The 22,628-nt window shown below is 37.9% G+C and overlaps 2 protein-coding genes across 3 annotated transcripts in view; both read right to left on the minus strand.

Annotated features, from left to right (window-relative positions):
- LOC113067093 (MOB kinase activator 2-like) overlaps positions 1–20,459 on the minus strand; it is a 50,159-nt gene extending 29,700 nt beyond the window's left edge. Inside the window, exon 1 of one of the 2 annotated variants that reach the window (XM_026239338.1) lies at positions 20,193–20,459. In XM_026239338.1, coding sequence (XP_026095123.1) covers positions 20,193–20,209 — 17 coding nt within the window. In that variant the 5' untranslated portion in view covers positions 20,210–20,459. The remainder of the gene's footprint in view (positions 1–20,192) is intronic. The other variant, XM_026239342.1, reaches the window with a different exon arrangement.
- On the minus strand, positions 12,335–19,452 carry LOC113067092 (uncharacterized). The gene has a single exon (XM_026239333.1). The coding sequence runs from the start codon at positions 16,982–16,984 to the stop codon at positions 12,938–12,940; it is 4,047 nt and encodes a 1,348-aa protein (XP_026095118.1). The 5' UTR covers positions 16,985–19,452; the 3' UTR covers positions 12,335–12,937.
- Positions 20,460–22,628: the final 2,169 nt, after the last annotated feature.

The following is a 22,628-nucleotide window of genomic DNA, read 5'->3' on the forward strand; positions in this document are numbered from 1 at the left end:
TTATATATATACACACACACGTTAGATTTTTATGTAATGTAATTTCATATTTATTAAATATTTATTATAAATATTTTAAGATTGTTCTAGAGAACCCAGTGTGACAAATGAGACAAAAATATATACTTTGTCATTTATTTATTGAGAAAAATGATCTAGTGTTACAAATCTGTCAGTGGCAAAAGTATGTGAACCTTTGCTTTTAGTATCTGGTATGACTCCCTTTTGCAGCAATTACTGCAGCTAAACGTTTCTTGTAACTGCTGATCAGTCCTTCACAATGACAGAACCCCTTCAACTCTGTGATGTTGGTGGGTTTCCTCCTACAAACTGCTTGCTTCGGGTCCTTCCAAAACATTTCACTTAAGTCCAGACTTTGGCTCAGCATTTCCAAACCATCAACTTTGTTCTTCTTTTGTTCTTGTGTGCTTGTGGTCGTTGTCTTGCTACATGACCCACTTTCTCTTAAAACTGAGTTCTTGGTCAGATGTCCAGAAATTTGCCTTTAGAATTTGCTGGCGTAATTTGGAATTAATTGTTCTCTTAATGATGGCAAGCTGCCCTGACCAGACCCAAACCATGATACCATCACCATCCATGATTCACAGATGGGATTAGTTTGATGGAATGCAGTGTGGTCTTGTCTTCCAAAAATATCGCTAGGTCTAGGTCTCATCTGTCCACAATACATTTCTCCAGTAGCCATCCAGCTTGTCCACGTGGTCTTCAGCAAACTGTAGATAAGCAGCAATGCTCTTTTTAAAGAGCAGTGGCTTTATCCTTGTAACTCTCGATCATCGGATGCTAAATGCACTTTTGCAAGTTGTTTGAACTGAAATGTGTCTTGGGAGTGTGTGTAAACAACCACCCTCTAATGATAAAAAAAATAATAATAATAATCTTTATCCCTTTCTCAAATCAAGCCGATCTCAGATGCCTGTCTTTGTGATGTCACACAGACAGGCCCCTCCCACAAAAGTTTGATTGACAGTAGGGTTTCAGCACAGAGTGGACTGGTGTCTTACCATACGCCTGTTCCACACATACTCCGTCTGCAGTGTGTATGCAGTCCATGTGTGTTTTGTATGTGGTGCAGAAGCAGCACAGTTTGCAGTCCGCTACTTATCCCGCGGCTGTTTAGTCCACAAATACAACATTTGTTCATTATTTTGATTTCAAACCATGTAAAAAAAAAAAAAAAAAAACATGGGTATGTAAAAAAATACGCAACGCATACACACTGCAGATGGAGTATGCGTGAAACAGGCGTTAGACCTGCCCTCAGTGATGTAGACAAGAATGTCTCCTAAGCGATTGAGCTGTTTTGTTGTTGGATGTAATAATGAACATAGCAGTCCTCATTTACTCCCGACATCTGAGCTGCTGAAAACTCAGTGGATTACATTATTTTCTGAAGGGAATGCGCCCCAACATTTAAAGGAAAATGCTACAAAATGACTTGCTCTGAAAAGAGCTGTTTTTGACAGGGTAAAAAATGTGTTTTTTTGTACACTACCTTCGAGAAATTACAGTACAACCAAACTATGTCACAGACTTTTCATTAAGACCCTAAAGAATCATATCAACTTGTGGAAAATGGCCATTCGATGACCACTTTTACATTGTGAGAAAGGCTTTTAGTCGCTTAGAAGTTACCCTTGGTTTCTTTGCAAGCCTGCAGATTATTACATGTCTTCCTTTTGGAGTGATCTTTGTTGGTGAACAACTCCTGCGGAGGGTAACAGGGGTCTTGAATCTCCTCCATTTGTACACAATCTGTCTGACTGTGGATTTGTGGAGTCCAAAATCTTTAGAAAGGGTTTTGTAATCTGTTTTAGCCTGATGAGGTACCGAGAAACTGTATTTTATTGGACTGGTACGTAATTGGGCCTGATAAGTACCGATGATGGTACGTGAAGCTCTTAAAGGGACAGTACTAAACATACTGCAGCTTGTCATTAAAGTGATAGTTCACACAGTCATGTATTAATTTGTATTTATTCTTGTGCTGAACACAAAATTATACAGTTTGAAGATTGTGGGTAAGCAAACAGTTTCTGGTCCCCACTGACTTTGATAGTAGTGAAAAAAAAAAAAAAAATTCACTGGGGACCAGCAACTGTTTGCTTACCCACATTCTTCAAAATAACTTATGTTCAACAGAAGAAGAAACTCATTCAACTTGAGAGTGAGCAAATGATGACACAATTTTAATTTTGGGGTAAACGATTTGTTTAATGTGAATAAAATAAAACACAAAGAGAAAAATAATTCTTTGCTCTTGACTGAAGAACATTAATACAGTTGCTAAAGTTCAGAAGTAATAAAATAACTTGAAATTTTCTACAACTTTATAGCATTTTGCAACAAATAGTATTGATAACAGTATCGGTATCGGTAAGCATGTAAACAATACCCGGAGATCACCTTTGTTCGTGCCATGATTCACTTCTACAAACACGATCAGACTTTGATAGATCCCTGTTCTTTAAAGGAAAATTTTCCATATTTCCATATCATGTTCTTCCCTCAACTCAGACGACTTGATATGTACCTGTATAGTGGAAAATGGAAAAACGGTGGCATTTTTCTTGAAATACAACAGGGCAGGGAAAGACACCTGTTCGATTGAATGTGATTAAAACATCTCTGAAAAGATGGACTCTAATTTCACCTTCAAATTATCTAATCCTAGAGATTCACATAATTTTGCCACTCACAGATATGTAATATTGGATAATTTTTCTGAATATTATCATAAAAATATATATACAAATATTTAAATCTCATTTGTTTGATTGGGTTCTCTTTGTCTGCTTTCAGCACTTGTAAAAATCTGATTATGTTTTGAGTCATATTCATGAAGAAATACTGAAATACTATATATATATATATACCCGTATGAAGCTCAGGACCTCTGCTGTTGCGCAGTACTGCGTCTCATAATCATAACAGGCCTAATCACAGCAGGAAAGATCAAGAATAATACATCAAATATTATTTATATTTGTTGTCTCGCTAACCTAATTAACATAACAAGATTTCGGCAGCAGAGTCAACACTATGATGAAGCGAAAGACGATTCCCAACCCTGATTATACCAGCAGAGTCAATGAAATCTCAGACGCCATGAACTATTTGGCGCCAGGAAAAAGTATGAACTTATGTAACTCAATTTATGTTTGGATAAACAGCTGAATAATGTGATATTAGTTTTCACACACGTTTAATATGATAACATCAGTGGGAGGCTGAGTAGAGACTATAACAGACGCAGTGTACCTCTCACTCCTCTAGAACATTCCACTCATGACTTCCCATCATGCTCCAACAACACTTTTAAACTATGGAAGCATATTGGTAGCAATATTCAATTTGGAATGTAATATGCAAAACGGCAATGCATTTCTGTATTTACATTTACATTTTCTAATACATTTGTGCAACATTTGGTGCAAAATGAAAATGAAAATTAAATGACATAGTTACACAAATCGTAATCGTAAAAATGTCAAAAGAAATTTATGTAATTTAAATATTTTAATTTTGCACCAAACCTTCCACAAATGTATTGGAAAATGTGAATACAGAAATGCATTGCCATTTTACATATTGCATTGTCCTTTTGCATATTACATTCCAAATTGAATATTGCTACCCATATGCTTCCATATTAAACAGAAACGAGCCGTTACATCTTTCATTTTGCTTTGAAAGAGCCTGGTAAACTGTGAAAATGAACCATCAAACTTAAGAAATAGGTGGTATAAATGTATAAATATGCCAAAAAATAGGCAAGAAGTGTATAAAACTTATTTGACAGCAGTAGCATAAAAACATACTTTTAGAAAGAGAAAGCAGTTATGATTGGAGGTTATGAAGTGCTTCCATCTAGTGTATAAATGAGGACATAACATACTTTTGGGGGGTACAGGAGACTTGGGAAATATAACAGATCAAATGAAGTACTGATTTTGTGTGTTTTATGTCTATTTTTCTCCTTCAATGTATGGAAAAGAGCAGCCCACACATTCTGCTAAATGATTCCTTTTGTGTTTTTAGCAAGAAAGCAAGTCCGATGGGTGCACTCACACGAGGATGAGTGAATGATGACAGGATGTTTTTCTTAATTTGGTGAACTATCCCTTTAATAGCCCTACCACCATCCGCATGATTGATTATGAAACTCCTCATCAGGTGGTTTTCTTCATGTTTCTGGTTTGAGACTGAACTATGTGGTTTTTGCCGGTAGATTCAGTGTAACTGTTTTGTCTTTTTGCAAATATCCTGTAATCTAGAGCATAACACTTGAAGTCATTTTACGGTGTATGGTTTCATTTCTGTTTCATGCGCTGAATACCTGACACAAGGAGTTTCACATAGTTCTCCCAACACATTTCAGACAAAAAAGAAGAGAAAGAAGAAACTGAGGAAACCCCCATTTGCCCGGCCGACTATTAAATCAATAAACACTAATCGTTGAAAATACAACTTAAATCACAAGTTACACCAAAACTGTGCGAGATTAATAGAGAACAGGAACCTCAAGGTTCAAAAACAAGACAAGCAGTTGTTGTTTCTGTCTGTCTGGGGTCATTTTGGGGCGTTCTTCAGCTGTCAAGCTTTTACTTGCTAAAGACCACTAAGACAACTGTTCTGTGCTGCAGTCAAGGCCAAACACACTGCATCACACTTTGCACAATGCTTCCCTTTGAAAAACAAGCTTCTTATACAGAGTATCAAGTAAGAACGACACTGACGTACTGTAGATATATGCAATATATGGACGTCTGTTCTGTGTAACAGCCACAGCATTGTTACATTTCACATCAGCATGCGAGTAATTCAGGATCCATATTGTGAATCTCTTGATGGATTATTTCCTGTCTGAAAAGAACAAGATTGGTTCTCAATAGTGACAGTTTAGAGACCACATCCACAGAGCACCTCTTCAGCGTTTTCTATCGCTCTTTTGAGTCTGTAGTTCCTTTCAGATGTTTAGCAATGAATACTTTTGCTTTTGGAATGAGCGGGAACGGATATGAAAGGAGAATCAAGAAAACTCCCTCAACATTTGTATTCACACTCACTACTTTCTCTTTAATTACGATAATAGTAATAGCATCTGAGGCAAGGGGCAGTTTATAAATAAAAACATTTTTTAAATAAATTATAAAAATAAATTAAACAAAAACACAATAATCATAATAATAAATAAAGTTTAAAATAAAGAAATTAAAATTATCGTTTGGTTGAATGTAAAAATAAATTAAAATAAATTATTTAATAATTAATTCATCCATATATAACTTCTTATATTATGATAAACCAAGTCCAGACATGCCTCTACCATGCATCTGACATCTTTATAGCCTCATATTTGTTGAAATGGTTTATTTCTACTGGTCAGAGACTTTGTACGTGGCTCCTTCTTTTGCTGATTGGCGTGATGTAACGGGTAGACCAGTAATATCAGGACCTATGACTGCAGCTGTACGAACGAGCTTTGGGGTTGACTCAATGCCAATGGCACAGGAATGTGAACTTATCTGACCTTGTCTTGCTGTCCAGTGGCTGGATGTATTGCAATCCTCCCTTTAATAATTACCCAGCACACAAGTCAAAGAAGTTAAAGGTGATATTGGTTAATAAGCAAACGGTTTTTGTCCTGAAATGAATGAATGTTACATTTATTTTTAAATAATTTATTTTGAAACTGATTGCTGAATAAATATGCAATGATAAATATGTAAATAAATAAATAATCATAATTAGTTATTATAATAGTGTTTTCTAATAAAGAAAACAAAATTAAATAATTGTACATTTCAAACTGCATGATTGTACAATATGTGTGTGTGCGTGTGTGTGTGTGTGTGTGTGTGTGTGTGTGTGTGTGTGTGTATATATATATATATATATATATATATATAAAACCTTTAAATATGACACATGGCATTTGGTAAGGTGGTATATTGAAATCCCTTGTTTTTATTTGTTCATGGATGATCTTTCTTTTGAGTTAAATGAAGGTAAAACTTGAAAACGGCATTTATCTGCTGTTGCATTTTGCATGCAACTTTTAAAAGGAATATTAATTGAGAGATTACATGAAGAACAATCAATTCTAAAACATTCAAGTATAAACAGACTTTTAAAAAAATGGTGAATATCTTAATATTGATTAAAAAAGGTCCATGAACACATGATAGCCTACATCAAGACTCGTTATGCAAGACGTCCAGTATGCATAAAATATGTTTACAGACATTAGACATGCACCACAGACCCTGAATGAGGATGAAATAACAGCAAAAACAGTAAATGAGAAAACCAGTAGAAACTTCCAAACACACTTATTTACTTTTGTACAGTAAGAGTTCACTGAACTGTCAAATTCCTTTGAAAATATTAAGCCGTTGTCAGTGGCAAATCTTCGCTTGTGATTACATTAGAAAGGCCTTTAAATAGCTGTTTATGCTTTATGTGTATATTAAGAAACTTTGACAGCAAAGGTTAATTATTTTAAAGCTGCCGAATAAAATGTCTTATGTTACACATGTAACCACGATTCCCAAATAAAGGGAACAGGATGCTGCGTCCCCTAGAGGGCACTATGGGAAAAATGCTCTGCAGAGTGGAGTGGAGCTTAGGCTACCATCGAAGAAGACAGTTGCAGCGGCGCCAGCGGGCTGGAGGAAGAGGGAAAAAGTAGCGGGAAGTGAACTTCGAGAGTATAGTAGATGAGTGTGATGTGCGATGATGGATCAGGATGCCAAAATGCCAAAATCACCGAATTAATCACCAACCAAAACCGAGGACATTATGCTGATATTTGAGTAAATGGGAGTCCACCCAAATTATGCCTAATGCAAAATTAATTGTCAGGAAAAACGAAGTTTCGCAGCACAAAATTATTATTAATATTAAATTATTATTAATATCACCTTGTTCATAAAAAAATCACTTTTAACATATCAATTGGTCTGTCATTATTTAATATATATTGTGTAGTTATAAACTCTTTAGACTGTTAATGATTGGTGCTTTTTTTTTAAGTTTGTGGATAAGAATCGTGTAAAAAAAAAATCCCTTATTTTGCGGATGGATTCCGGGAAATCTCCCTTATTTTCAATGTTCAATGATGACAGCTATGGCTCTCAATAGATGGCCGATCTTACAGCAAGCCTACAACTTACAGATACCTCTTTAGACGCACTTAAACAGACAAGAAGAGGAAGACGTACTTTACAGGAGCCCTTTTAGAATAATCCAATCTGAGTTATATGTAAAATTGTCTTTGCTCTTCCAAGCCTTTCAATGGGGGTAAGCGGGTGTTTGTTGTCAACAGTTCAGAAGACGTGAAATAAAGTGCATATGTAATAAAGCGTCCTTCACACTGGGGGCTGAATAAAGGCCACCTGAAGCGAATCCATGCTTTTTTGTAAGATAAATATCCAGATTTCAAACGTAAAATACACCTTTTTTCTCACTTTGGCTGACTGTTGGGAACCGAAAGACGTGCAGGACGTTTCATTACAGATGCACACATTTTATTTCACATCTTCTGAACTGTTGACAACAAACATCTGCTTACCATCACTGAAAGGCTTGGAAGAGCAAGTACAATTTTTTATATAACTTCGATTGGATTATTCTGAAAGCAGAAAGTCACATACACCTAGGATGATTTGAGGGAGAGTAGAAGATGGACGAATTTAAGAAGTTCAAAAGAACCTGACATGACATGGAAGCCAAAAGACATGATGATGTTTTAATAATGACAGCAGAATAAATATACGCCCATATGTAGTTAAAATGAGTGAAAGGACAAGACATACTGTACCTTTGGACCCAAAAAAAGAGAAAGAAAAAAAAGCCAGCATCACACGATCTTCTGTTTAATCAGAGCTCATTGGCTGACAGAAGGCATTGCTCTACGACAGCCCATCACAAAGACTCTGACAAAAGGTCAGGGCATAAGCGTTTGTTTTTGGTTTTAATAGACTGATTGTGGCTGTCAAGAGTCTGTTTGAGCCAACACTTCATAAGCTACCTCAAGACTTTTTTAGAAAGTTCATTTGTTGACTTTTTGTGTGCTGATGTTTGCTTAACAGTTCTAATGACTATGTGAACCCTATGAGCTAATTGTTAGCAGTTCACTTAAAATAAAACAGGTTAACCCAGTCACAAAAGTTTATCTGTAATCACAAGTCAGTCAGTGCACTACACCTATATGAATCCTATTTGAAACAATAAAAGAAAACAAAAACTCTGTCTAGTTTAAGTTAAAGGAACTATTGACTCTTATGTAGTTACATCATGTACTAAGACAGACGGAAAATAAAAAGTTGTGATTTTCTAGCTAGGAAATATACTCTCATTTCGCCGTAATAATCAAGGAACTTTGCTGCAGTACCATGGGTGCAGCAGGCGCAATGATATTACGCAGCACCTGAAAATAGTCCCCAGCAACCCTGCTATTGCGGCAACTACACAAACTAGCTGGGGATTGCGGTTCTCTCAGTTGGTTGTGCATCTTTTTGTTCCACACTTTTTCATTCCAGTCAACTTTCAGTTAACATGCTTGGATACAGCACTCTGTGAACAGCCAGCTTCTTTGGCAATAGCTGCGTTTCCACTGTCGGGCTAAAAGCGGGCGTGCTAGTGCGTGCCAGGGCCAGCCGCGTTTCCACTGTCACTTCAAGAGCTTGAACGTGCCACGTCGGGGTTTCCTCGGGGTCAAAGGCCAGTGTTTTTTGACCTGATTAAAAGCGGGCCAGAGGGGGCTAGAGGAGGGGCTATGAACAAAGGCGGAGTTTCTTTGCGTGTGGAGAGCGTCAACACCGTGGATCAATACAGCTATAACACCAGCATTAAAAACTTTTTAAAAATAAGTTGAGCTCAAAACTTACTTTCAGTCAGCAGCGAGTGTTTGAAATAACTTGATCTGATGTGGATTATAATCACCATACAAGGTAGAAATATTTATAAGCGATGCAAAAGACTATGCATGCTAGGTTTTAACATTACCATAGTAAACATGGTAAATGTGACCGTTTGAAGAAATCAGACGTCAGCTTCTTATTCTCTCTCGCAATCGTGTATTTATTTAGTAACATTTTATCTGTCATAAGTCTCATCTCGTTTAGTTTTTGTTTTGGAGCTTTTATAAAAATATAGAAATTATTCTTTCAAACAATCTTTCTAAATGTGACATACATGGGCTACTGTGACTTCAAATAAACAGAAACCGACTCGACAGAATAGTAGACTATGTTCATAACTCTTTATTTCTGTGCGACTATATAAAATTATTTAATAAATTAATAAATTAATTCTTTATGATGCATCACCGTATTATAGTAAAACATTGATGCTTTTGGATTTAAATATTTAACAAAGCATGCAAACAAACGGCCGCTTTTATCATGTGCATTTTGTGATCGCACTAGTTCCAGTGACTTATTTCTTAGTTTTCCGATAAACTTCTCTTTGTTTGTGAAATGATGGGGTTGCATGACGTTGTTCCAGAAAGGCGTTTTAGTGAAGCGCATTGGAGCTTCAGACTCGACAGTGGAAACACTGCGATATTTGGCCTCGTAGCTACTGGCCCGAGGCTATTAGCCCCATCCGGCCCTTTTTAAGCCCTGTGGAATTGTGGGAATGCGGCTAGTGAATGTTTGTGGCTTACCCTCCTTGTGAAGGGTGTCAATGATTGTCTTTTGGACAACTGTCAGATCAGCAGTCTTCCCCCTGATTGTGTAGCCTAGTGAACCAAACTGAGAGACCATTTTGAAGGCTCAGGAAACCTTTGCAGGTGTTTTGAGCAGATTTGTTGATTGGCATGTCACCATATTCTAATATGTTGAGTGAATTGATGTGGGTTTTTGTTAAACTACTTCAGTCTGTGCGCATTGAATTTATTAAATACACAAGTTTCACAATTTGAGTTGAATTACTGAAATAAATGAACTTTTCCATGACATTCTGATTTATTGAGAAGCGGCTGTAGAAACTCTTTAGTCAATTTTGAGCGAGATGCTAACGGTCTAATCAGATTCAGAGTGGTGTGTTTCTTTAACTTGTCTAGTTTAGAAATAATAGTTTGTCAAGTTTAAAATTTTACTTAATGTATTTCTTATGATTTTAAGAGCCTATTTCTATGTTTTTAATATTTTAAGATAAAAAGTATATTATTTAATGAATATATTGACATATTAATTAATAAAAAAATAAAAATAAAAATCAGTTGTGCCAAATGACATTTTACAACCTGTACTTGCCTTGCCTTGTCAGAGAATTGTAAAATTATAGAAATGTATTGATCTTGACAGTCATTGGGGTTTGCCATGGGTTTTCACTATTATTATTAAAAAAAAAAGTTTTGTTTTATTTGCACATTGGTTGCACCATGTGACTTTGGCGAAGTTTTGTGATTTTTTTTCTTTAAGAATTAATGATAAAAGATTGCCAAGATACTTATTTCTTTCATGAATTTTTTAAATTATGATACAGACAATTTTTTCTTTATGTACAATATGAATTAATTCATAAATTAAAAGCATGCACATCTTAGAAGAGGTACTCAAGACACTGTATTTATGAATTAGATTTTTTTTATGTAGTTTTGAATAAATTAAGAGTTTACAAAAATGAGTGTCACTGACCCATAAACAAGCATAAGGTGCAATAAAACATATTTATTGAAATAATGCATCATGTATATGGGAGTGAATACAATAGAGAGCTTAATATTACTTAACATTTGGCTTGTTTTGAAATGTACTGGCACTTTCAGTTCTGCACTAAGTATAGAATTTGCAAGCAAACAAGCAAGCAAGCAGCAATGCCAAGTAAAACAAACACAAACACCACTCACTAATCACAGTTTACTTCCTTTTTATTCCATGTACAACACTTACTGTACATTTGTAGAATCACTGTCTACTAACAGTCTACAGGAAACAAATACATTTGAAAAATATTATCTACAAATGTTTACACAATATAGCAAACTATATAACTAATAACTAATAATTAATCAACACACTGGTGGTGGATGAGGAGATACCCCCTGACAATGTAAAGCGCTTTGAGTGCTTAGAAAAGTGCTATATAAATGTAAGGAATTATTAATTATTATTAATAACTTAAATTAATAACCAGTCATAAAATCTTGACCTGGAATAATAAATATCACGGCTATTGCAAAATCTGACACAGTTCCAATAAAGCACTGCTCTGAAAACAATGGCTCCCTCCACCCGGTGGACAGCACTTCCTTCCCTCCGGCCTTTCTGTTATCGCTATTTTTTCTACTTAATGGAAATCTCCACTCCAATTAAAGTTCTGTGCTCCATTCTATGTTTGTCAAGTGCCCTCCTTGACATCAATAGCTTATAAAGTCTGTAAAACTATTGCTAGCATTCAAGCAGGGATGTAAACCTGTCCCCTGACAGAACCTGACAGTTTCTTTGCAGAACTTTTTCCAAGAAAATTAGACAACATAAAATTTGATATAAAAATTCTGGCTGATACCAATAAGCTGCTTTCACTGACATGATATTGCCAATAACCAATAAAATGTAATTATTGAAATGTGATTGCGATTACCGATAAGGTGATAATTACTGACATGTTACGGTCAATAACCAGTAAGCTGAAAATTACTTATATGTTATTGCAGATAACGGATAAGGTGGTACTGTAATTACTGACAAGTTATTACCGATAATCAATAAGCTGAAAATTACTGAAATGTGATTGTGACAGCTGATAAACTGCTAATTACTGACACGTTACTGTCGATAACCGATAAGCTGAAAATTACAAACATTTATTGCCGATAACAGATAAGGGGATAATTACTGACATTATTGGCAATAACCAATAAGCTGAAAATTACTTATATGTAATTGCTGATAACAGATAAAGTGATAATTATTGACATATTATTGCAGATATTGGATAAGGTGCTACTTTAATTACTGACAAGTTATTACCGATAATCAATAAGATGAAAATTACTGAAATGTGATTGTGACAGCCGATAAACTGCAAATTACTGACATGTTATTGTCCATAACCGATAAGCTGAAAATTACATACATTTTATTGCTGATAACAGATAAGGGGATAATTACTGACATTATTGCCAATAACAAATAAGCTGAAAATTACTTATATGTAATTGCAGATAACTGATAAGTTGATAATTACTGACAAGTTATTAACGATAACCGATAGGCTGAAATTATTGACATGCTATTGCCAATAATATCATCCAGTCCTGATATATTAAAAATTATGTAATATCAATCAATACTGTCGGATATCGCCAAGTAGTAAGGCACGAGGACACAGGATTGCCAACAAAAAAGGGTTTTATTTTTCCCAAAAATAAGAAAAAGGTCTCAGTTACAAAATAAATCAACTTGTTCTAACAAATAATCTAGCTAGACTTTAATAAAGTAAACAAAACAAGTTTTAATTCAATATAACGAAACTTAAGAAGAACTGAACAAAACAAAACTAACCCCCTAAATGAGACAACAAACAGGTATTTATCACAGACGGTGAGCTCACTTAAACAAGACAGGGGAAAACATACAATCAACACTTTATAAATCAACAAATTAGTTACAAGTTATCTAATCAAAGTAAATAGAGTAACAAACAAAACAATCTAATAATACAAAACAACAAATATTAATAATAAAAATAGATTGGAACCAATCAGAAATATAACTTCATTTCTTCACCCCCCCCATGACATAGCATCTAGTTGGTATCGTCCAGTGGAATGCTCAGACCATAAATATTGACTGCCGCACGCGCCTCAGCCTTTTGTCAGTCAAGACCGCGATGACGGAAAGACGCACACCTGAGTCAACGCCATTCATCCAACCTCCATGCCACGGTAACTTAAACCTTATCAATGTGTGGCCACAGATTCGGCCATCACACACCCCCTCCCTTCAGGCATCTCGTGGATACAACGAGAGAAGTAGTCAGCGGTCACATTGGACTTGCCCGGAACGTGCTGGACAGTGAACCGGAAAGGCTGCATAGCCAGATACCACCGTGTGATCCTCCCATTGGTATTTTTCATCCTTTCCAGCCACTGGAGAGCTTTATGGTCCGTTTCCAACTTGAACTCCCTTCCAAGTAGGTAATATCTCAAGGAGTCTAGGGCCCATTTAACTGCCAAACATTCCTTCTCTATTGTCGAATAGCGGACTTCCCTTGGAAAGAGTTTGCGGCTAATGAAAGCCACAGGCCGTCGCTCACCAGGTGGTCCCTGTACCAACACAGCCCCTATGCCCCTCTCAGAGGCATCCGTCTGCACAATAAATTCTTGATCAAAGTCTGGACTGTACAGCACAGCATTTTCTCTTAACGCCGATTGAATATCTCGAAAGGCCGTCATCCTTTCTTCTGACCACTGGCATTGATTTGGACATCGAACCCCCACCATATCTGTCAACAGGGCAGCCCTGCTAGAGAAGTGAGGGATAAAACGATTATAAAATCCCGCCATTCCCAGAAAGGACCTGAGTTCCTTACGGGTCTGAGGAATGGGAGCTTCCTCTAATGCCTGGACCTTTTTGACTTGTGGTCGCACTACCCCGTTGCCAATGACAAAGCCCAGGTAGTCGGTTTCCGTCCTGGCTACAGCACACTTGGCAGGATTCACTGTGAGGCCTGCTTCTTGCAGACGCTGTAGAACCTCTTGAAGGTGTTGAACATGCTCCTCCCAGGTAGTACTGTAGATGACTATGTCATCCAAATAAGCTGCAGCAAAGGTTAGCCCATGTAACACCTGGTCAATAAGTCTCTGAAAGGTAGCCGGTGCCCCATGCAGGCCAAAGGGTAAAACCCGGAAATGGAATAGCCCCCATGGTGTCCTAAATGCTGTTAAAGGACGGGCCTGTTGTGTCAATGGTATCTGCCAATACCCTTTGGACAAATCGATGGTCGTCAGGTATTTGGCTTTGCCCAATCGATCAATTAAGGCGTCTATACGGGGAGTAGGATATGAGTCAAACTGTGATACAGAATTCAAGTACCGGAAGTCAATACAAAACCGGATACTCCCATCCTTTTTCGGTACTAGGACCACCGGATGGCACCACTCGCTTTTAGAGGGTTCAATAATTCCCAGTCTCAGCATCAAGTTCACTTCCTCCTTCAAGTCCTCTTGGAGTCTCTCAGGTATTCTGTAACTCATACGTCTAACAGCTGCATCAGGTTTTAATATCACATCATGTTGTATCAAAGATGTCAAACCAGGATATTCTGAGAAGGTTTCAGGGGTACATAGAGCTCTCACCTGGGATTGCTGATCTTCAGGCAGATGCTCCAGATGAATATTTCCAGCTACTGGTCGAGGCAAGTACTGGTCTTCCCATTCCTCCTCCTCCTTCACATGACGAATCATCATCACTTGCGCTCTCTGCTCAGGTCGGGATACCCACTTCTTCAAAAGGTTGACATGAAGTACTCGGCTAGCACGATCTTGCCCTGGAATGACCACTTCATACGTGGTGGGACCTAGCTGGTTCCTGATCTCGAAGGGGCCCTGCCACTTGGCCAACAGCTTGCTCTCCTGACTCGGCAGCATCACAAGTACTCTGTCTCCAACCACAAAGCCTCTTTCCCGTGCCGATTGGTCGTACCATGTTTTTTGGTGCTTCTGGGCCTCCATCAGGTGGGTTTGAGCCAAAGTCCTCATTTTCTCCAGACGTTCCCTCATTTGCAAGACATAAGACACAATTTTAATAGGCTCACTCTCACCATGGTCTCCTTCCCAGACTTCTTTAAGTAGTGTCAGAGGTCCCCGAACTTCATGGCCGTATAAGAGCTCAAACGGAGAAAACCCGGTAGAAGCCTGGGGTACTTCTCTATAAGCAAAAAGAAGATACGGGAGCCATTGGTCCCAGTCCCGGCCAGTCTCACCAACAAATTTCCGCAGCATTTGTTTCAATGTCTGATTAAATCGTTCTGTGAGCCCATCAGTTTGAGGATGGTAAGGTGTTGTCCGCAAACTTTTAATACCCAGCAACTGGTAGACTTGTTTCAGGAGATTGGACATGAAATTGGTCCCTTGGTCAGTGAGAATTTCAGCTGGCAGTCCGACTCTGGAAAAGAACTGGACTAGACAATTTGCAACATATTTAGCTTTGACAGACTTTAAAGGAAATACCTCTGGGTACCTCGTAGCATAATCGGTGATCACCAGTAGAAACCGGTTACCTGCACAGCTCTTTTCCACAGGGCCAACGACATCCATGCCCAGACGTTCGAATGGTGTACTGATTACAGGAAGGGGCTGGAGGGGCACTCTTGATGGACGTTTGATGGATACTTTTTGACAATCAGGGCAACTTTTACAGTACTGGGCAACATCCGTTTCCAAGCCGGGCCAGTAAAAGTGTCTTTTGATACGTGCAGTGGTTTTCTTTTTCCCTAGGTGGCCAGCCCAGGGAATGGAATGGCTCAGGTGAAGGACAACCTCTCGAGTATCCTGCGGAACCACCAGCTGTTTTACCAGTCCGATCTGGCGGTAGAGTATGCCCTGTTCAAATACAAAATGCTCACCCTTGTCATTAGTGGGTCCCTCCCCTGTGGTCTCCTGGTTTGCTTTCTGTAGGCAAACAGCAAGACTAACATCTTTTTGCTGTAATGCAATTATGTTAGTAGGCAGCTGGACATGTGGGGTTAGATTGCATGTGCTCTCTACGGGCAATTGGGAGGCATTATACTCAAGCTTTGCTCGTCTCTTTTGACGTTTAGATTTTCTTGATTTTGGAATGCCCATCGCTAAATCTACGTCATAAAAGGGCAGTGTCGAAAGAGTCTGTATCGCTTCTTCCGGCTGCTTTGCCATGGCCCTTGTTATCACTATGTTGCACTGCTGCACGGGCTTGACCAGATCTAGGAGCACTGGTAAATCACGACCAAGAACTACGGGATACGGAAGATTATCTGCTACCCCTACTTCTAACAGGTAGGTTTGACCTTCAACCCCAATATATAGGTCTGCAGTGGGCACCATTCTTTCCTCCCCATGTACGCAGCAGATGGGTAATTTATTATAGGCCCTAATTAAAGATGGAGCCACAAATTTCCTGTTCACCAGAGTCTGGTCACTCCCAGTATCCACTAGGGCCTTCAGTTCTTTCCCGTTTACGGTCACCGTCTTGATCTGTAACAGTACCTTTGGTTTGGTTATCTTTGCTGCACTGCCTCTGGGAACATAACACAAGTTAGTTAGTTTAGCAGCATTTTGTGGGCAGGCTGGCCTTGTGTGGCCCTCTTGTCCGCACTGGAAACAAATGACTGGTCCTCTTAAAATGTTATGCCGTCTAACTTCTGGAAAATCTCCCTTGGGAGACTTACCCGCCCCAGGCACCGGTTTCTGATGGAACGGGGCCCGTCGGGAGTCACTACCAGTTGTCCAACTCCACGGTTGATTCTTTTTTCTTGCAGCCACAAAGACATCAGCTAATGACGCGGCATCCGTTGCGGTCCTAGGGTCCCGTTCCCGGACCCAGACCTGGAGTTCAGGAGAAAGCATGCGAAGATACTGTTCTAGAATGATCATTTCACCCACCTCTTCGATGGTTTTCTCCCGGGGTCTAATCCACTTGCCATAGAGTTCCTTCAGCCTTATGTACAGTTCTTTTGGACTCTCGGATGGATTGACATCTAAGGAGCGAAACCTCTGTCTATAGGTCTCTGCACTGATATCGTATTTAATGAGGATGGCTGCCTTGACCTTCTCATACTCGATACAATCATCCAAATCCATATTAACATATGCAGCCCTTGCTTTGCCAGTCAATAACGGAATCAAGTGAAAAGTCCAATCAGCCTTGGGCCAGCGGCAAGCTGTGGCGATTCGCTCAAAAGTTATTAAAAAATGCTCTATATCATCAGAGTCAGCTAACTTTTCCAGTCGAGGTTCACGAGGCCACATTGGTCCAGAATAATCAACATTAGGGTCAGCATCCCTTGTGTGGGAGGTAAACTGGTGAGGAGAACGTCGGGTTCCAGGATCTGCATCTCCACCCTGGCCATCAAGATAATCTAAATTAGTCGGGCGTGGCTCAGGAGTAAAGGAGGTACGAGCCTGAACCTCAGTCTGTAATAAGCTGAATTGATGTTGGAGAGCTCTAAATCGTCACTCCTGTTCTCCATACTCCTGCTTCCTTGCTGCCTCCCGGACATCCATTTTCGCCATATGGGCTCGAAACAGGCCAGTCAAATCACCCAATGATGGTTCTCTACTTGCCGCCTCCTTTTCCCCATCAAACACCTCTTTGTCTATAGTCCTCTCCTCATCTCTTTCTCCTCGCTCAGTTGGAGCAAGCTTAAGAACTCCTTTCTTTGGCGGTCGACTCATAATTCCTCAAAAAATATAATTAAACAAGAGGGGGGGGGGGACAAAAACCTGTGTCCTCTACTGGCTTATCCCACCGCTGCCACCATATGTCGGATATCGCCAAGTAGTAAGGCACGAGGACACAGGATTGCCAACAAAAAAGGGTTTTATTTTACCCAAAAATAAGAAAAAGGTCTCAGTTACAAAATAAATCAACTTGTTCTAACAAATAATCTAGCTAGACTTTAATAAAGTAAACAAAACAAGTTTTAATTCAATATAACGAAACTTAAGAAGAACTGAACAAAACAAAACTAACCCCCTAAATGAGACAACAAACAGGTATTTATCACAGACGGTGAGCTCACTTAAACAAGACAGGGGAAAACATACAATCAACACTTTATAAATCAACAAATTAGTTACAAGTTATCTAATCAAAGTAAATAGAGTAACAAACAAAACAATCTAATAATACAAAACAACAAATATTAATAATAAAAATAGATTGGAACCAATCAGAAATATAACTTCATTTCTTCACCCCCCCCATGACATAGCATCTAGTTGGTATCGTCCAGTGGAATGCTCAGACCATAAATATTGACTGCCGCACGCGCCTCAGCCTTTTGTCAGTCAAGACCGCGATGACGGAAAGACGCACACCTGAGTCAACGCCATTCATCCAACCTCCATGCCACGGTAACTTAAACCTTATCAATGTGTGGCCACAGATTCGGCCATCACAAATACCAATAAATGTAACTAACCAAATGATAAATAAATAAATAAAAATATAATATCGACCGACTGTAATACAATATTGACAAAAGAAATCTAATTGGCCAATAACCAAGTTGGTACAGCTACTTAAAATAAATAACTAAATAATAATAATAAGAAGAAGAATAAAAACATGACTGTTATATTCTCCAAACTTTAAGAAAAATACCCATCTCATCTGTTCGTTTTTGTACAATTTACTTACATCACCTACATTCCATTTTTCGAAACCATATTTTACAAAGTGTCGATTCCTTAAGATTGGTTTGTAAAAAGAAAAAAGAAAAAAAAATCAAGTAAAAAAAAGTCCTGACCTTAAATAATTTATTGCATAATATTCAGTGACTTCCATGTTGCCTTTGCTGATAAATTTGCTTGTATGTTTGAATAAACACAGTTCAACCCATCCTGGATGAATCACAGGGCAGAAGCCAAAATGGCACTCATACAAGAAATCAAAACAGGAAAGGATTTGGCCTACCAGCCTGCAACAGCCAGCATGATGCTTTATGTGGTCAAAACAGACAAAAACAGAAGCAGCATTTCAACAGAGGATGCTTATGTAATTAGATAGGAATGTGAATGTATAGTCACTGTCTTTGGACCTGTTAAACCAGCTGTATGATGGCAATAAACCCATAGGAATGCCTGACGATGCCTGACCTTCTGTCTATAACCAGAGGCTGAAGCCACTTGTGATCTAACTGTCAGACAGCAGAGAAACACCCTCAAAATGATGCTCTGTTGCATGTCACATCTTGCATGTGCTTATTCTTATAGCTTTTACTTTTACATATGTGGCAACTGCTAGTCAACACCCTGAAGGCATTGATGGGCGACATCTCTTTGAAGTGACAGTGACCTCAAGTTATTTTCAGCGTTGCTGATTTGACCCAACATGAGCAACAGATAGTTCAACTTTATGCAAATGAGCAGTAGCATAATGGGAGAGCTGGTGGGAGCTCTTTGAAATCAACTTTGCTCAGAAGACAACAATTAAGATGATTAAAATCTATGGAAAATCATATTTCCACCAAGGGGAAAAAAAACGGTAATTGCGCCTATTTACCTTACAATTGTGACTTTTTCTTGCAAATGTGAGATATAAACTCAGAATTGTGCAATATAAATGTAGAATTAAACTTGTAGACCTGCATGAAGGGAAATATGTCAGCTGAACTAAAACATGTTAGATGTACAAAACAACCCTGATACACCATCAGTACAGAATCATGAAGATACATCACACAAAATTAATATAATTCTTGCTTTTGTCCATACAATGAAAGTCAATGTGGTCCAATGTTGTTTTGGACCCCATTCACTTTCCCTATATGACCATTGTTTTTCTCCAAATATCTTCTTTTGTGTTCCACAGAAGAATGAAATACAAGTTTGAAACCTCATGATGCATTTTATTTTTTGGTGAACTACCCTTTTAAGATAAACCAGCCATTCATACAGTACTTCAGATGCTCAAACTGCACGCTAACATGTAACTCAAATGAAGTTTAGATGGAGAAAAACTAGAGCTCTTGCAGTCAAGTTAATGTAAAACTAACCTCCTGATAAAGACACCTGAGAGAAAATCTCAAATCTAAAAACAACAACAAAAACTTCCAATCAAAAAGGAAAGGTCTTAATGGATCTGTAATACATCAGTGATAAATATATAAGTCGTCTGATCACTTCTTGACCTAAAATAACCTGACAGGTCAGGTGTTGTTCCTCATGTGGCAGGATGTCCTGAAGAAAACCACACAAGTAGTACAAAGTGCCATGTTCTGTTTAAAGTTATGGACAATTTTAATGTCAGACAATATGCTACAGAATGACTGAACCACTTTCTGTTCAATTCAATACAGTCAATAAACTGAGTTTATATTCCACTTAATTTTAAAGCTCATTCACTTTTAAGAAAAACTCATTTAATTTGCGCTTAAATGTGATGTGGCTTAAAACTCCTCAAACTCAAACGTGATAATTTATAAGTGCCCACAATATTTCATATTGCACTCACCCCATCAACCAGTCCATGCTGCTGGCAGCTGATCCACGCCAGCTCTGCTTCGACTTTAACCGGCTGCCTCAAATTACATCCAGGGCTGGATTTGGTCTTTATGGAGCTGTGCCTAAATGTATAACAGTTCTGGCCACGGAGCTGCTCCTGATTGATATGAATGCTTTCTATTCTAGGGCTCAGCTGTCAGTGCTGTGCTGGTCGTGCTGTGGGATGCCGCCGGTGCCCCGGTGCTCCGCTGCTCGTGTCTCGATGTCTGTAAGGCATGAGTGTCTATGCTCGGGTCCCGCTGCCGCTTGATTTCGGGAATCCGGAAGTGAACACAAGTCTCTCAAATCGCAAAGCGACTTTCTGCACTGAAAGACGGAACGAGCCAAAAAAATAAATAATTAAATAATAATAATAATAATAATTATTATTATTATTATTATATATATATACTAGTACATAGTATATATACAAAACTAGTACGCTGCCTAACTAGACAGGAATATATATATATATATATATATATATATATATATATATATATATATATATATATATATATATATATATATATATATATATATATATATATATATATTCCTGTCTAGTTAGGCAGCGTACTAGTTTTGAGACACAACCACTAAGTAGTAGTATTATTCAATAGTTACGAAGAGTGCTGTTTTTTTTTCTTACACTCTTTAAAGTTTATATATATATATATATATATATATATATATATATATATATATATATATATATATATATATATATATATATATAGCATATTTCAGAATTCATTCACGCTTTTCAGGTCTGTTCAGTTAATATTTAACTGATACATATTCTAGAAATATGCTATGTGTTTCTTTATTTATAATTTCATAAACTTCACTGTCCAGGTGCCGACGTTCCAGTCAGGGAATAAATAACAATCTCTCATTTCACCAACAGATGGCGCTGTAGACATGATTAAGTCATTGCGAACGCGACTGGCAGCACATCTCCATGGCAGATTTTCACACATTAATGCGGTATTCCAACCCTCCCCGAAAGGTTGATGTTCCAGCCTTTTAAAAATATATATCATTACATTTCATCAGTCATTTTTTATAGATTGTTTTAGTAATGTGTTATTTCCTTTTTTCTTTTTTAATTTTACACATTTAAAATACATAAGTTTGCATTTATTAATTATCAAGGCAAAATTAATTCACTAATAGTGGCGATAATCTCACGAATATGTGCAATTCTATCATGAACCGCTAGGGGCTCGCGAACACCTGCATGCGGAACAATAAGTCTTGTGTAATTGGTCATTTGTTGCGACATTTTCACTCTAGAAGATGTAACTATACAACATTTAGCCGTTTATTTTAAAGAAAAGACTGTAAAGATTCAGCTAGAATCGAGGAAAAAACTAATTCTGACTGAGGTTGTCAGAAGATCCTTCTTTTCAGATTGTGTTTATGTGGGGTCGAACAGCTGAAGACTAAAAGGAGAGCAACTTGAAGTGAACATTTCAAAATGTACTTTATACTCCACTTTTGTGCATTTTAAAAGAATAATTCCAGCTAAAAATTAAAATGTGACTATCATTTAGGCTAAGTGGGCCACATAATAAAGTTAGCAGAAGCAGAATGACATGCCACTATTTTAAGGGCTAATAGCACCACCAGTCAAGTAGTTAATAGGGTTTATTGCTTTATATTGTTCATGAAGTCCTTTTACAACTTTGTGTGAAACACAGAGCGAATATAGGCTATAGCAAATATATATTCAAGCATGCCATCTCAAGATGTGTCAAGCCAGTTTCAATGACTTAGCTCGCATGTCTCCTGAAATAGTTACTTAAATCTCTGCTGAAAAAAAACAGCATATGCTGGTTAGGTATATGTTTTGATGCTGGTTTATGCTGGTCCTTTGCTGGTTTAAGATGGTCCTTTGCTGGTTTAAGATGGTCCTTTGCTGGTTTAAGTTGGTCGTTTGCTGGGTTAAGATGGTCCTTTGCTGGTTTAAGCTGGTCCTTTACTGGTTTAAGATGGTCATTTGCTGGTTAAGATGGTCCTTTGTTTGTTAAAGCTGGTCCTTTGCTGGTTTAAGATTGTCATTTGCTGGTTTAAGCTTGTCATTTGCTGGTTTTAGCTGGTCCTTTGCTGGTTTTAGCTGGTCCTTTGCTGGTTTAAGATGGTAATTTGCTGGTTTAAGCTTGTCATTTGCTGGTTTTAGCTGGTCCTTTGCTGGTTTTAGCTGGTCCTTTGCTGGTTTAAGATGGTAATTTGCTGGTTTAAGCTTGTCATTTGCTGGTTTTAGATGGTCCTTTGCTGGTTTTAGCTAGTCCTTTGCTGGTTTAAGATGGTCATTTGCTGGTTTAAGCTTGTCATTTGCTGGTTTTAGCTGGTCCTTTGCTGGTTTAAGCTTGTCATTTGCTGGTTTAAGCTTGTCCTTTGC

The sequence above is a fragment of the Carassius auratus genome, chromosome 50, assembly GCF_003368295.1.
Source record: "Carassius auratus strain Wakin chromosome 50, ASM336829v1, whole genome shotgun sequence".
In the NCBI taxonomy this organism is placed as follows: domain Eukaryota; kingdom Metazoa; phylum Chordata; class Actinopteri; order Cypriniformes; family Cyprinidae; genus Carassius; species Carassius auratus.

Coding starts and splice junctions, on each gene's coding strand:
- LOC113067092 (XM_026239333.1), bottom strand. CDS start 16,984: ATGTGGCCTCGTGAACCTCGACTGGAAAAGTTAGCTGACTCTGATGAT.